Source organism: Puma concolor, chromosome B3, assembly GCF_028749965.1.
Source record: "Puma concolor isolate L17-30 chromosome B3, mPumCon1.1.hap2, whole genome shotgun sequence".
Lineage (NCBI taxonomy): Eukaryota > Metazoa > Chordata > Mammalia > Carnivora > Felidae > Puma > Puma concolor.
In genome coordinates, this window is record NC_141672.1 from 94339483 (window position 1) to 94356514 (window position 17032).

At 34.0% G+C, this 17032-nt stretch overlaps 1 protein-coding gene across 3 annotated transcripts in view; it reads right to left on the bottom strand.

Annotated features, from left to right (window-relative positions):
* Nucleotides 1-484: 484 nt before the first annotated feature.
* Nucleotides 485-17032, bottom strand: part of COPS2 (COP9 signalosome subunit 2) — a 31370-nt gene continuing 14822 nt past the window's right edge. The window contains exons 4-13 of one of the 3 annotated variants that reach the window (XM_025920107.2): nucleotides 14831-14956; nucleotides 12265-12354; nucleotides 12057-12134; nucleotides 9442-9616; nucleotides 8574-8752; nucleotides 8412-8464; nucleotides 5480-5577; nucleotides 4050-4132; nucleotides 3467-3525; nucleotides 485-2596 (exon numbers count right to left, since the gene is read on the bottom strand). In XM_025920107.2, coding sequence (XP_025775892.1) covers nucleotides 2452-2596; nucleotides 3467-3525; nucleotides 4050-4132; nucleotides 5480-5577; nucleotides 8412-8464; nucleotides 8574-8752; nucleotides 9442-9616; nucleotides 12057-12134; nucleotides 12265-12354; nucleotides 14831-14956 — 1086 coding nt within the window. In that variant the 3' untranslated portion in view covers nucleotides 485-2451. Of the gene's footprint in view, nucleotides 2597-3466; nucleotides 3526-4049; nucleotides 4133-4203; nucleotides 4961-5479; nucleotides 5578-8411; nucleotides 8465-8573; nucleotides 8753-9441; nucleotides 9617-12056; nucleotides 12135-12264; nucleotides 12376-14830; nucleotides 14957-17032 lie in introns of those variants that run through there. The other 2 variants (XM_025920106.2, XM_086710655.1) reach the window with 2 other exon arrangements.

Genomic DNA, 17032 nt, shown 5'->3' on the forward strand with positions numbered 1-17032 from the left:
ATTTGTTAGTTCCCTTAAATTTAGTTATATTTTGATAAGCAATCTCAAAAAAAGATTTCAACTCTTTAAGATGCACAAGAACACAGAACATGTTTAATGGGAAAAAATAAAACGTTTTAAGTTAGTCAGACTGTTAAGGGGTATCAAAAACCTGTGTTCTGAAACAAATGTGGCAAATAACTTTAAAAAAAGAACTAGTATTTCAGGAATATTAAACAAAGCCTATGTGATACATACAATTACATTATATAATTTGTTTTATAGCTTAGCCCAGTTTCCCCCCAAAAAATAAGTGCATGCTTTCTCTCTAGAAACTGGAAGATGCACTACTGTCATGGGGCAAAGATATCACAGGAAAACTGGGCATTGTGAAAGTTGGCATAAAGGTTAAATTGTATCATTCAAATCCTTTAAATTCTAATTCCATCAACTCAGAGTTAAGCAGGGCCTTTTCCCACAGTTATCACATGCATACATATTTGAATACAGGCACAGAAACTTGTCATTTTTATTTGGGTAACAAAGGGTCTCCAAATTATATTGAAAAATAAGTCCTAATTATTATCACTCCTGTAAAAAAAATGTAGCACATTTTTCACAAATGATTTATGTAAAAGAGAAGAAAATACACATAATTTTATAATATCTTAAACTTTTTTATTCCCTACCAGAGACATTTGTCTTTCGTTTTCTTTCAATTTTCTACAATTTCCAAGTTGCACCTGTATTTAATACTGCTTTTATCTGCTAAAGACATTAACTGATTGCTTTCCTATATCTAAGGATTATATAGTTTTAGTATAAATATATATCACATATTTTCGTAAAATTTTGACAAAACCGAATAAGCATGCCTTGTTTTAAGTCCATGCTCTTTCCACTGTTTATAAAATCTGATTTAATGATCAAAAATTCTTGGTTGTCATTCCTCAGTTACAACAGTCTTCCTTCTGAACTGCCACTCACTTCTTTTTACATAATAACAAGCAATAGAAAAACCAAAGAAATTATCTTAATCTTAGTTCTTCCTTTTGACACTATAAAATAATGTGATTTTTTTTTTTTTTAATGAAACAAATACATCCAAAACTCAATACATTCAAATGAGCTGCGTCTCCTTTAAGGTGGTCACCTTGGAAGGCCACAGTTCATTATCCTAACTATGCTACCACTGCTCAAAATACCTTTAAAACTCTTTTGGGATCGCCTTCAAAGCCAGTTACATACTTTCTACTATTTCCTCAAAGACAGATTAATTTTTGGAAACTGTCCAAAGTCATTTGGTGCCAAATGATGGTAACTGTAAAAAAAACAAAATTAAAAAAAAAATCAAGCTTAATACTTTTTGTTTTCTTAAACACTGTGCATCACAAAGTCAACAGTGTGTATGACTTAAATTAGCTCTGAATACAATTCTAAAAGAGCAAAACCCATGAGGTTTTGAGCAATGGTAGACTGCTGGAATTAGGAAATAATTTTCCAGCATGATGACTATACAGGGTAACATTCATTTAGCTGTCTATGTTCTGGCATATTTGTTTAAAGTGAACATTCTGAGAGTTAGAATTTATTTTTAAAAAGGAATATCATTCTTAGAAAAAAAAATTTTATTTCTTTAAAGCATCACTGTCAAAATAAGTACTATGCAAGTGTTTTGTTAGAAACTAGTTCTCCTTACTTTATCAATAAAGACTACTTTAAAAAGCTTGAAAGCAAATAACCGACTTACTTGCTCCCAGGCTTTTAAAAATCATTAACTGAAGATTAAATAATTTGAAATTTCTAAGGTACTAAAAAGCAAAACAAAAACCCCAAATGTAATAAAAACACGTCAAGAACCAAACTACAATTTCTGAGCTGCACTGTTTATTTTGCTGCTTGAAACCTAAGTGACAGTATGCCACCATAATTATGGGGTTTCATCTAAACCTTTACTACACTGCAGGTACAGAAATATACGGACACATTTTTGGAGAATTGACATTTTGCAAAATGCAGCAAACATTTTAATTTATACATGAGAAAAGGAAGTGTTCAAAAGGGTATGCATTTCAAGTTATTGCAGGTTATTTGTGAGAGAATTTCTGCAGGTAAAACATGTTTAAATTTAACCAACAGTAACATGTCAGTGTATTTAAAATCATGACAAAAATCTTCTCTCTGGTCATGTTGCCCATGACAAATTACTATGATGTTGTATGTTTAGGGCAAGATGTCAATACAGCATAAATCCCATGGCATTTTGGTTTTCTTCTGGAGATTAAAGCTGTTTTTCTTGGGATAAATGCAGCAGCAAAACACAAACCAGTTGATCAAAAAAAGCACTTCTGCCATAACTCCAATAATTTTCAGGACACATCAACCGACAGTAGTTTTGCCATTCCCAGTTCTTTTAAGGATTACATCTCTGCACTGTTGCATTAAGTACGTCTGTTAAAAGCTTGTTCTCTGTTAAGCCAGTTTACTGACTACAGCCTGGTTGAGAGAATTTAGCTGGTTGGTCCATTTATCTAGTGCAGTATACCGGGCACCGCCCCTCTTCTGATGATCCAATTCAAGGAGTTGGTTGACTTGATCAATTCGGCCATGAATAGTGCTAGAAATAAATACATAAAAGAAGACATGTCTACAAACCGTTTTCACTAAGTGTATCTTTTGGACTGTTTCATAAAGTATTTATAATATCAATAAACGTAAAAGAAAAAACTGCTGCCTACATTAAATGATTGAATTCAGGATTAGTTATACTATTTGTTACCTTATTAAAATTGTAGACAGAAAGTAGATTTCAGCTACCTTTCATCAGTTACATTAAAAAAACGAATAGGCAGAGACTTACTGATTAATCAATAGCAAATGTAACTTGTAAAGCTTTAAATTACCATGCTTTTAAGAAAAATATAATTTCAAAACAATTACATACCACACCTTCTACTTTAAAAACGTAAAAAAATACTATTCATTAAAAAATGCCCTAGCTGTATGTGGATCATGTGCTGAATAAGAAATCTTTTTCTTTTCTTTTAGATGTTTATTTTGAGAGAGAGAGAGAGCATGCACAAGTGCGTGCACATGTGCAGGGGAGGGGCAGGGATAGAGGGAGAAAGAAACCTAAGCAGGCTTGGTGCTGTCAGTGCAGAGCCCAATGCAGGGCTTGAACTCACAAACTGTGAGCATGTGTGTGGCCGAAATCAAAAGTCAGATAGATGCTCAACTGACCGAGCCACCCAGGCACACCTGAGAAATCTTTCTGAAAACATTTATAGCTTTTTCAGAGATCAAGGGCTTAATATGCTCATTCATTTACAAAAAACCACCATGCATACCTATGTATCTGTTTTAACAGAAAATAATAGCCAGAGGGTGCTTTTCATGAAAACTCAAGAATTTCATTGCTACCTTTGCTCCCATTATTCAAATGTTATGGTCCTAAACATTTTGTGACAAGAAATAGCCAAGTACTTACTTATCCAGTATGCACTGCACCAGCAAGCTCTCCACATCAGCTACATCTATGTTTAACTCCTAAGAAAAAAGACTCATTATAATTCTACTAATTAACTTCTTTAGAGACTTCATGATAATAATTATTTTGATTTTAAATTAACTCCCACCACTTAAAAAGGAGATTTAGTGAAAAGAAAATGTAAAACAAATTCCATTATCACTTCAAAATATTTCTGAGAAAATAGGTCTGATAAAATTTAACTCTGTAATTTTTCAAGTATATTCCTACCACAATTTTATTGTGGTTGGGTTAACACTACATCAGTCATATACTTTAGCCACTACTCTGTCTTCTACAATGTTCTCTGAGGCTGAAAAAATCTTTAAAAAGAACTGTAATGATTCCTTATTTCTCTTTACTGTTAACTCAATTTATGCCAATACAGAAAAATTTATATTAAAAGGAAAGCCCTTAAGTTATGCTGCATTTTAAAAATGTACTATTACAAAATGTTACTAAGAATCATTTTTTAAATGGAAGATAGGTACACTGCATTTATAAACTAAAAATTATAAATATTAAGATTCATGAATATAAGTACCTTAGAAATAAAAGGAATATGTATTCTTGTGTAAGGCTTAATTAATTTTATGAGCACTTGTGTTCTGATGTTTCGCAAAAGCTCTGAAAGAAAAGACAAAAATGAAAATAATAAACTTGTATTTAATAGTCTGTATGTATATCTTCATGAAACATTATGCACTTCTAAATCACATTAATTAACTATATCATTTATCTTCTCAAAATACATCTTTCTGCCTGACAAGAACATAAGGTATTCGGGTTTTTTTGTTTTCTTTTAAGTAAGTTCTATGCCCAATACCGGGCTCAAACTCATCACCCTGAGATCAAGAGCAACATGCTCTACCGAATGAGCCAGCCAGGCACACCAGACATAAGGTATTTGGATCTAAAAATACTTGGATCCAATAAATGCACAATAAGATTAGAGACTACTTTCCCTGTTTTTTCTCATTCCCACCTCCCCGATTTTATGTTGTGATGCTATCTAAAATATTCTCTTGCCTTCTAATACTCCACACTGCTCATCATTTCCTCTATAGTTAACAGATTTTTCAAGAAGCTCTGATTCATGCCAGCCAAGTCCTTTATTTTATGCTCTCTCAAAATCTACGGTATTATATTTTATAAAATGATCTTCTCCAGTTTCTTCACAGGCAAGTGTCTTTAAAAAACAAACAAAAAGACTGGAGTTCATGCACAAGGCTTCTAAACTTTTCTATATCCACCGAGTGTAGTATCATTCTAGCTTCACACAAGAACTTTTAAAATTCTGTCCGAATGAAAGAGAAAGGAAGGTGGGGAAAAGAGAACATTACTTCCAAAGTATTCTTCGGATTTTCCTGATGCATCTGGAATTTAAGTATTTGAATGAGTTGTTCCAAATGGTCATTTAAAAACCCTCAAATAGCTCCAAAACAGGTGGAAACACTGGAGGTACAAAAGAGGCCCCAGAACAAGGAATGATTTTTGTCTTTGTTAATCCAACAGAAAAAAAAATCTCACACACTTACTTGTACAATATTAGCCTACCCTTCAAAGTAAATGCATCAAGGCCATCAACCATAGAGGACTATGTTTAAAAGCTTTTGTTACTTGTTGAAAACAAATCCTAAGAATTAATTTTGATACTGATACTAAGTATCAGTAATAAACATGCAATAATATCTAAATTAGAATAAAAAGATAAAAGGGACAGCCACCTTAAGTGAAATGGACATCACATGAGAACTTGATTATGTTATTCAATAGCATGAAACTGGTGAATGATTTCTTTTAAATAGCTTTATAATTTTAAATAATATCCTATTCTATGACAGCATTTAGAAGCATTTCTATACTTGACAATACATAGAAGAAAACTGGTTTGATTCCATGCCTTTCTATTAAGAAGTCTTGTTTGACAGTGGCACAGAAGGTAACTGAATTCACTTAGCAGAAAGAATATACCTTCAATGTGTTCCCTAATGAAAGGATCATCCATAATGTTGCTGTGATTTGTTTTCAGAATCTTCTCAAATTCAGTGATGTCATTATTCTGATAGGCACTAACAGAAAAAGAAAGGTATAAATCTTGTCAAACATGAGGAAGTCATGTATTAAATCATATTATCCAAAGAGCCTGCTTCTTGATTTTTATATGCAAAAATCTAAATTACGTTACAGTTTCTGCCATAGAAATCAGAGTTAAACATACACACATCCTTCTGCAAACAAAATGAATTTCTTTTTTAATGCTTTTGGTTTTATAAAAGAAAGATTAAATAAACCTTTTAGGGTCATATACTATATTTATATATAGTTCATTAAAGTTTTCTCAAAATCTTAGCACTGTTAAAAACCGACAAGTTTAATAATTGTTTAATGCTTGATACTTTCAAATTAAGTTGTGCATTTAGCATTTAATCCCTAAGAAACCAGGTCAGCATACAACGGTATGGAGGAGTCCGATCTTGTCTTTGAAATAAGATAGTATATCCTCTCTGAAGATTATTCAGAAATGCAGCTTCCTAATTTTTATCTTCTAGAAAGCTACCAGCAACTGCTAAAACTTCGCAAAGGGAACATCTGATTCTTAATTTTCTCTAGCCTTAAAGTTCCACTGAGTTATACAGCAGAAACATCAGCAGCAGGTAATTAGCACCAAATGGGACACGCACACTAAAGAAGAGTGATGGACCCTGCTGCAGAAGGCCAAAGGCTGATTTATGTTCATAATTCTCTGAGGTGTCTAGCATCTACTCTTAAATTAATTCTGTAGGGCACTACAGGGATTGCTAAAGGTGCTGAGAAGGAAGAAGCCAACCTTCTGGATATGGCACCACTGTCTGCTTTATATGTAAGACATATCATCAGCCATTCTGCACACCCTCTGCTGTGCTTCCATCTGGTGGGTCGCAATGTAACTTCATGTAAGGGGCAGGTGACTCAAGTGCTTCAACAGGAATTATTTTCCTCTAGTCTGCTGGCAACTGACTAGGAAGATAAAATTAGGAAGCATTACTTTCTCACCTACCCCAAATACATTATTGTAATATGCTATAGGAGGATAAATTCAAGTTGTGAAACACTTGCACATGTGCATATTTTAACCAAGAGACACTGTTCCATTGTTTAAGTGACTTAAAAAAAAAATCTTATACAAAGTGTGGGACACACCACAGGCCACTTGTTTGGGTCAAAATTTTCCATTAAAATAAGTTTCTGAGTTCCAATATAGAGGTTATATTAATACAGAGGAATATGTTGTATGGTATAGTAAACATAAATATTGCTTATTTTTTAAAGGTCTGATAATTAAGTCCTTTCATCCATTTTAATGTATTTAATCAATTTAATTTAGATGAAATATTAACGTCTAGGGCAAAACTCTTCCTCAATATTTCTTTAAGGGTTTTAAAAGCTTAAACTTGTTTAGCAACTTAACTTAAAAACATTTTTCTGAAGTATTATGAAGTGAATCTCTAACCAAATCATGTTGATGGAATAAACCATCTGAAATAAAGATGGAGAAATCTCCTTTCATAACTAAAATCAACTTAATTCAACAAATATGTATTAAAATAGACTAAATAAACAATAAGAAAGATTGATTTTTTGATGTTGCAATTTAGAGTTCTTATCTCCTAACTATTCCTAGTCCCCTTAAAAGAAAAATAAAATCATTCTTATTTTTTATCGTTAAAATTAAAGTTTCTTTAAATAAACCTGGTAATTTATAAAACTCATAGCCAAACAAAGTAAATGAGGACATTTTACATAGGAACTTAGACAGTATCAGGTAATAAACTATTTTCTCCAAGTATATAAAATTTATATATGGGTGACTCCTAATTTGTAGTCTAACAGTACTTTTAAATCAAAAAAGACTATTGAAAGAGTATCTGATCACTTAAGTTATCCACATACATATGCAAAAAAGCCCACCCTACCCTACATCCTAATCATAATCTTCCTGCTTTGGTAAACTCAGTTGCACAATCTAAACAAAAGACTTGATGAAACCTAGGCTCCATGTATTCCCAGCCCAGAGGAAAATTTTTCTTGTTCACTGATTTCTTTTGTAAAAGTAGGCCTTCTTTTCTAGGCTTTTTGCTTTGTTTCATCTTTTATAATTTTATTTAATATTAATTGATCATAGCAGGTTTTTCAGTTGCTACCCACCATAGAAGTCGTCAAAAAATCCTTGGATTTCTTATCAATATAACCCTCTGCTCCTCATCTCAGAAAATTACCTGAGGTAAACTTTTTTTTAAAAAAATTTTTTTTTCAACATTTATTTATTTTTGGGACAGAGAGAGACAGAGCATGAACGGGGGAGGGGCAGAGAGAGAGGGAGACACAGAATCGGAAACAGGCTTCAGGCTCCGAGCCATCAGCCCAGAGCCTGACGCGGGGCTCGAACTCACGGACCGCGAGATCGTGACCTGGCTGAAGTCGGACGCTTAACCGACTGCGCCACCCAGGCGCCCCCTGAGGTAAACTTTTTAGATGATTTTTTTTTTACCTTGTCAATTGAGAAAATATGTGAGTAAAGACACGGTCTTGCTGAAAATTTCTGACTTATGTGGACCAATTCATAATTTCATTTTGGATTAAGGCAGGCTGAAACAGCAAACACTGAAATTGTTTTAAAATAGCTATAATCAGTTTTGTACTGAAAACAGCATACACACAAAGCATGTAGATAACAGGGGGGAAAAAGCAGCCAATACTATACTTCATAAAATCTTATGACTAACAGAAACTAAATAAATGACTTTAAGAGATAAAAATTTCACAAACTTTGGAATATTAACTGAATTCTCAAAATATCTCTTCCACTTTCCCCTCTAATTACCGATTTAAGGAAATTGACCTTAACTGAGAGATATAATCTTACCTTACTAAATTTGTCATTGCTAGAATTTCTGGATCATTTTTGTACGGTTTGGCCTAAGCAGTTAAAAAAAACAAAACAAAAAACAATTAACACAAAGAAAGATTAACATTTACTTCCACAAAAGATAGCTGACAGAAATGAATATTTAGAGCACACGCATACCTCCTGTGAGTCAAATGGATTTATTCCTGACTTCATTAGCATATTTGCTAACACCAAATATTTTAAGCAAGTGGTTCGTCTTGGACTTCCAGATTCATCATAATTCTTAAAGGCTTCAAAAAAATCAGTGTGTGCCTTTTCAAATTCACCTTCTCTCAAGTGCATTTTACCACCACATTCTGCAAATAAAATAGGATAAAAGAGGGCATTTTCAGTTCTGTAGTAAGACTGAATACTTGGTAAAAATCACATGAAAACTGTGATAGTGGCTTTCCAGTCTTTTAATTCTATACTGGCCCCAGGATGCTTTCTAAAAAGCAAGCTCTTCATTAAACATCAAACAATCATTTGCAAATCTTTATTCTCAGTTGAGGCAGAAGGTAATTTTATATACATCATTACAATTCAAGAATAGGACTTCTTTAAAATTTTTTTTTTTTAATATTTATTCATTTTTTTGAGAGACAGAGCATGTGCGGGGCAGGGGCGGAGAGAGGAGACACAAAATCTGAAGCAGGCTCCAGGCTCTGAACCGACAGCACAGAGCCCGACACAGGGCTCGAACTCACAAACTGTGAGATCATGACCTGAGCCAAAGTCAGATGCCCAACTGACTGAGCCACCTAACCTAGGTGCCCATCAAGAATAGGACTTCTAATGGTAAATTTTCTGTTAGTAATATCTCACTAATGTAAAATCTTAAAAGACAAATTTTCATCCTAATTTCTTTCTAAGACTAGATCATTTCAATGATTTTACTACTTCGCCATTTATTTTCACTATAACACGAACAACCTTCCTAGTCATTCAGTCATATACAATGACAACTTCCTGGGACACTGCCCACCCTTCTCCAAACAAAACTTGCCTCTGATGACTCCCATGATCAGTGGATGAGGGATGGCAGACTTGATGTGAAGTGACTGTTCATAGAGTGCTTTCAGTTTTTTGTTATTCTTCTGTGCCGTGTACATTTGAATTTCCAAAGCGTATATTTCTAATAACTGTGTACCTTTTTTCAGGTCATCTTCTCCATCATCAGTCTAGGAAAGCAAATAATGAAATTTAGTCAAAATAGAATTCACAATCTAGACATTTTTATTTGAGTTAGCCTGGAATCCTTATATTTATAATATGAATTTTGTGTGAAAATGCACTACAACGTTTGAGATCTAGAACACCGAGAACACTAACTTGAATAGCCAAAAAGGAAAGCACACATCTTTTGGATTTTCTAGTCATTCAATAAGGAGTAAGTAACCAGAAGTAATTTTTTAATGTATAAAATGTTATAATGTTTGTTTCTATCTAGGAGGTTCTTTATGGTCTTCCCCAAATCATCACAATTTTATATTCACTGATTTTATCACAAAGCACTTTCAAGTGCCTTCCTGGTATCAGGCACTGGGTCTGCCTTAAAGAAATGTAAAGTTACATAAGCCAGAGTTCCTAGCCCCCCAAAGTTCACAGGCTAGAAGATTACTCTGTCAACAGATAAATTACAATATAAATGACTCTAGTTGAAGCATGAGCCAAGTGCCCAGAAGAATGGAAGAGAAAAGCACTAACTCTGCTGAGGGATGTCAGAGGAATACAAAGGTTCAACTTTGAAAAATGACCAAAAGCCCACAAAATGCAGGCCATGAAAAATAGCATATGGGCAATAGTCAGATAATCATAAATATCAAGCACTGACATACACAAAGCCGAAATTTATTATTTATTTGGTCTTCCAACTTAATTCTGTTTATTCACTAATGAATCACAGCCAGAGTAAAATATATGATATGTAAGACACAATTTGTACATCTAGGTTATCATAGGGGCACCTGCGTGGCTAAGTTAGTCAGTCAAGTGTACACTCCTGATTTTGGCTCAGGTCTCACAATTTGTGGGATCGAACCCCACATCGTGCTGTCAGCATAGAGCCTGCATGGGATTCTCTTTCTCCATGTCTCTCTGCCCCTCCCCTGCTTGCATGCTCTCTCAAAATAAGTGGGAAAAAAAAAACCCCACAGATTAGCATACATCTCTGCTATATTATAATGTTATTTACAATTAGATAGAAGATCCTCTTCCATTCAGAAACGGCTTCTCTATCATTTCCACTTCACATGGAATTGAACTCACAGTTTACGCATCAGACTAAACTTTCTCAAGAATGTGTACATAAGAAACCAATCATAAATAACTAATCTGTTTTATGAAGCAAAACTACTATGAAATAAAAACACTTTCTTTTTTAAAATAACCTAAAAATATTAACGAAAATACATGCAGGTGATTAATTTAGAACAGTTTCCTGACCAACTTTGCTCCCATGCACAGAAATAACGTACATAATTAAAATAATAGTACAAGGCACTGGAGGAGCTTAAAAATATTTAAAACAGTATTTTCACACAAACTTTAATTATCAAATAGCTTTTGATCAAGACAAAAAACACAAATTATAACTATAGTTAAAAAGTTATAGGGGCGCCTGGGTGGCTCAGTCGGTTGGGCGGCCGACTTCGGCTCAGGTCAAGATCTCACGGTCCATGAGTTCGAGCCCCGCGTCGGGCTCTGGGCTGATGGCTCAGGGCCTGGAGCCTACTTCTGATTCTGTGTCTCCTTCTCTCTCTGCCCCTCCCCCCTTCATGGTCTGTCTCTCTCTGTCTCAAAAATAAATAAACGTTAAAAAAAAAAAAAAAAAAAAAGTTATATAAGTGCCCTGTTCAGATCATGTGGCTATTCAAATTTAAATTGAGCAAAATCAAAAACTCAGCCACATTTAACTGCCTGATGACATGTAGCTGACGTTATTACATTGGACAGTACAGAAACAGAATGTTTCTAGCATCATAGGAAATTCTAAAGGACAGTTGTTACAAAAGATTCATATATTATAAACTTGAATATAAAATATCTTTATTATATATGTCTTTAATATTCTTTTCTAATTTTCACAGGGTCTATCTTATTCTTAGTAAATATTAATGACTAGAGTATTTTTTTATTGATATCTGTTGTCTCAGTCCACAAAAATAATGGCTGAAATTAGGATTAAAACAGGAAGAAATTTAATATTCAGAAAAAATGAGCTTTTTAGGGGCACCTGGCTAGCTTGGTCAGCTGAGCATCCAATTCTTTATTTTGGCTCAGGTCATGATCTCATGGCTGTGAGACTGAGTCCCTTGTTGGGCTCCATGCTGAGTGTGGAGCCAGCTTGGGATTCTCTCTCTCTCTCTCTCTCTCTCTCTCTCTCTCTCTCTCTTTCTCCCCCTTCTTCTGCCCCTCCCCAGCTCATGCACACACGCTCTCTCTCTCTCTCAAAATAAATAAGAAATTCTTTTTTTAATGAGCCTTTTCGTATCTTATTTACCAAATTTTATTTTTGGGATGATGTTTGAACAAAAACATCCCTAAACCAATGTTTCAAATACAATTTTTTAATGCTTTTTTATTATGAAGAAATATTAAGAAAAAGTAAGAGAATGCTACCTGGCAGGACTGATGTAACTGGCGTAAAATTTTTTGAAGCTTTCCATATTCTTCTCGTTCTAAATATAATTTCCCAAGCTGTAAAAGAACATACTTATTGAAATTAAAAGATTTCAAAAGAAAAAGGTATGAATCTTTAGGAGAGTTTATTAAGGATACCCTCCCACTCTTCAAAAAAAAAAAAAATGTAAGTAACTGTAATTGTTACCTTTGTGTTTGTCTTAAACCACAGTCTATCATTCTTAGCATCTTTCAAAGCTTCCAGTGTTGTTTCATAGAATTCCTGCAGTAAATCCATCTGACATAAAAAATCAGAATTCTATAATTGTAAACAGCAAATTTGTACCTGTTAATAAAGTTAATTTGAGCAAACTAAAAGTGCATCTTTGAACTTTAATAATACATAAGATACACTATCTGTTTCCGAATGTCTGTGACATCCGACTATTTAATAAAACCTTAGCAAAATAGAGACCAAATTTGTAAAAAGTGCCAAGATCTGTTTTTAATGTTTTTGAAAAATAAAACCCAGAAAATATCTAATGCTCTAATAGTGTAGGTTTGTCCTTTCCAATCTAATAACTCATTTTATATTGATGGAAGTGAATGGCATGCACAATGAACTACTTGTACTATTGTTAATAGTGTGTATCTTATTCACTAAACTCTCATTTGGTACCTACCACATGGCAAACATTAGGCAAGTAGCTAAAGAAACAAAGAAAAGTAAGATCCCTTCAAAAATTCTATAAATGTAACCTATCAAGTAACTCAACTACACAACTCTTAGGTTACTGGTAAAGTGTTAGGGTTGGGTAGAGGGAAAAATCTAGCACAATTTGAGCTATGTCTAAACACCATCAATTCACAAGTCTGAGTGTGACATTTTTTGATGGAACTTACCCTTTGTTTTGCATTACAATAAGCTCCCCTACCCACCCTCCTCTCCACACACTGGGCTCTGCCTTTGTTTGAATATCTGATTCTCTAGATCTCTACTTAATAGGATCAAGAGGTAAGAGGGCCATGAGGACAGGAAAATTTAATACTTTCAGAAAAGGCTGCCTATTTATTCATGACTGCTGATGGCATACTGAATAAGCTGAGTATCCCCCACCCAATACCTATTCTTACTTTCAAAAGACAAAAAGCTTACATATAGTAGCATGAGGCAACACACAATCTTAAAGTTTTAAAATTAATCCCTCCCACTAACATCTGGCATAACATTTATAGTGTACCAAAAATGTTTTGAGGAGACTTGGTTTTAAAACCCAGAAAATATTTTCTCACTTAAGAAAATCCCTTTGATATGTAACAACTCTAGAATTAGTGCCATTAAGTGCTAATGTTTTAATAAAACATATACAGTTGACCCTTGAACAACATGGGTTTGAACTGCACGAGTCCACTTATATGCGGATTTTTTTGATACAGTACCCATAAGTGTACAGTACCATAAATGTATCTTCTCTTCCTTATAATTTTCTCCATAACATTTTTTTCCTCTAGTTTACTTTATTGTAAGAATATACTATATACATAACATACAAAGTATGTTAATCAACTGTTTATGTTACAGGTAAAGCTTCTGGTCAACAGCAGGCTATTAGTAGTTAAGTTTTTTTTTTTTTTTTTTAGTATTTATTTATTTTGGGGAGATAGAGTGCAAGCAGGGGAGGGGCAGAGAGAAGGAGACACAGAATCTGAAGCAGACTCTAGGCTCAGAGCTATGAGCACAGAGCCTGACACGGGGCTCAAACCCATGAAGCATGGGATCAGGACCCGAAATGAAGTCAGATGCCCAACCAACTGAGCCACCCCAGTAGTTAAGTTTTTGAGGAGTAAGTTATACGCAGATTTTGAACTGTGAGGTAGGAGGGACAAGGGGTTGGCATCCTAGCCCCCATGTTGTTCAAGGGTCAATTTTAAGTTTATTTTTCTCTATTTCCATTACATATATTTTAGATATAAAGCTTAAAAGTAATAAACTACCTCAAGAAATAAAAATGACATCGAGTAGAAAAGAATCAAAGAGATTCTGAGATGAACATTTTTTATTATGAACACAAAAAATATCAAATGTTTTAAGAAATCCTAAATGACAGAGAATACTTCTTGTGCTAAAATACCATGGTTTAAGAAAGCTGAAACTTAGAGGACTATGTTGCTTAAAAGAATATGAACAAACAATCCAATTAAAAATTCCCTTAGCAATATAATAACATCATCATCGCTTTTCTTAATACCCAAAATCTAGAATATCAAAAGCACTATCATTCCCAAGGTCCACTGTAGTTTCTTCATCATTAACTGTTCCTTTCGTCATCCATCATCCACCCATTCTTTATAAAAGAATTTACTAAACACCTAATGGCAATGCCAAGTACTAATATGAGTACAGGGTATCCCTTCAAGGATCTGTAGTTAATCAAATCTACACAAATCTAACTGAGGTGGTGATGGAGTTTGCTGAAACAAACTATAATAGTAACCGTATGGGAGTTTAAGTCTACAAAAGTTGTGTGCATATTATGTTGGTATCTCAAGATATTATTTGAAGAGATTAAGCTACTTATTACCTTTTAATATTGCATAATTAGTACTATAAGAAAACAATATAGAGTACATTATTTCTAAAGCACTTTACTGACTGGCATAACTGCTTAACTAGAACCTCTAGATCTTATTAAAAAAAAAAAAAAGAAGAACAAAGACTTTAGCATAAATAACAACACGATGATAAGTACTAAAAGGAACAACCAGAATCTAACCTGTTTAGAAGTAGAGATATAATCAAGAATAGAATTAATGGATTTTTCAGAATAATTTCTTGTGACTGCACTCCGAATATAGGTCAATAGTTGTTTATATCTGTTCATCATTTCTGGAAAGTTTGTCTATGAGGGAAGAAAAATGCATTATTAGATATGTATTTATGCACAAAAATTTCTATACAATTAAGATTATAGTACATATTACTACATAATTGAAAAATAAGGTTTTACGATAGAGAAAGTATGTATGACAGAAATGCTATAAACATTTTAGCTTAAATTTGAAATTTCTAAGTCACTGGGACACATGAACCAAATTTATGAAGTTAGCCTATGAAAGACTACAATTTACAAATTTTCAAAATTTCAGATATGTTCTCATTGTACATTTATTGAAATCATAAGAACTACTACAATATTCACAAACCAAAAAATATAAATAAATCCAACTTTTCAAATGCCTTGGGTCTCAACTACACAGATATCAGCTATATCCTCTTCTGAAGATTTACCCCTTGATGAGAAAGTTCTCCAACAATAGCGGTATGTTTCTTTTCTCCATTCATTATTGGTTGGCTCAACGGTGAAATGTGAGGTGAAGGAAACTTTTCAAGCCCAGGTACTCATCCCACTATTGAGAAAAGTCCTCCCACCCAAGGCTCTACTCAATAGCAGATATAGCTAATGTTGCTATTCTTTGCAGGACTATTTGCACTACTGTGGTTATTCCAAGAAAACATGAGAGATCAGAGGAAATAAGGAACTACCCCTGAAATTTCAATCACTTAAGTATTTTGGCGAATGACCCATCATCCCTCAAAGTATACCGTGGAAGGGGCGCCTGGGTGGCTCAGTTGGTTGGGCATCTGACTTTGGCTCAGGTCATGATCTCACACTCGGTGAGTTCGAGCCCCGCATCAGGCTCTGTACTGACAGCTCGGACCCTGGAGCCTGCTTTGGATTCTGTGTCTCCCTCTCTCTGCACCTCCCCTGCTCACTTTCTCTATCTCTCAAAAATAAATAAACATTAAAAAAAAAAAGTATACCATGGAAGTCCATTTATGAGTCTAATCTGATAACCTGAATCCACAGTCCCGACAATCTCCAACTGCTATTAATCCCTCTTTTTACTGGGTTCTACTCCACTTTTAATCAGGGAGGTAGGACACTGGCAGATACAGTGTTTTTCTTGATTAACGACCACATGTGTTTATTACGATGAAAAATGATAATGTAATTTTCCTGCTTATGACTATGTCCTGCCCTGAGATACAGCATGAGAGACAAAAAAAAACATGAGAAGACTCCCTGAAACCTAAGCAAGAATGGAATTACAAAAAAGAAAACAGTAGTTGGGGTGGGGGGAAAAATGGACAGAACAGGGAAAAACCTTAGTTATATATACATGTAGATATATATATATATATATATATATATATATAAATCAAACCACTTGTATTTCCAAATATGTCAGTACCATGTGAGGGTAAATAATAGGTAATATCCTAGTAGTGTTAAAACCCAAGTTACAGAACATATCTTACGGTGAAAGGCAAATTAGAAATAGGATTTTAGCAGAAAGTTCGTTTTTAATTCATTTCTTTATACTCTAGTAACTTTAAAGCTCATTTTTCAATAATTCTGTTACTGTAATTAAAGACTACAGGAAGATCAGGTAAATTGCAGCAGTTAACACAGAGCACTTGATAACAAAACCCTTCTAACTTTTTATTGCTCAAAACCTTCACACGGCAACATGGGTCCTATTCTGAATCCAACTAGAAACTGAGGGGTGGAAGCTCAAACTACTCTTATAAAACACAACTTATTCACAGATGTTGTTTGAGCAAATAAAAGAGAAGGAAGGCAGGGAAAAATAACACAAAATACAAATAATCCTTTCCCTTACTTGCTTACCATCTTGGCTCAAGGTAAAATGGTAAGATCAAGTTTTATGGGTAGCATATATTTAAATGGGCTCAAACACTAAACTACTGCTAGTATGTTAAGAAAGTCGATTTCTATAGGGTCTATTGTATTATTTCAAATCATAGAATCTTTAAAAAATTTTTTTTTAATGTTTATTTTTGATTGAGAGAGAGTGAGTGAAAGCAGGGAAGGGGCAGAGAGAGAGAGAGAGACACAAAATCTGAAGCAGGCTCCAGGCTCTGAGCTGTCAGCAGAGAGCCCAACGCGGAG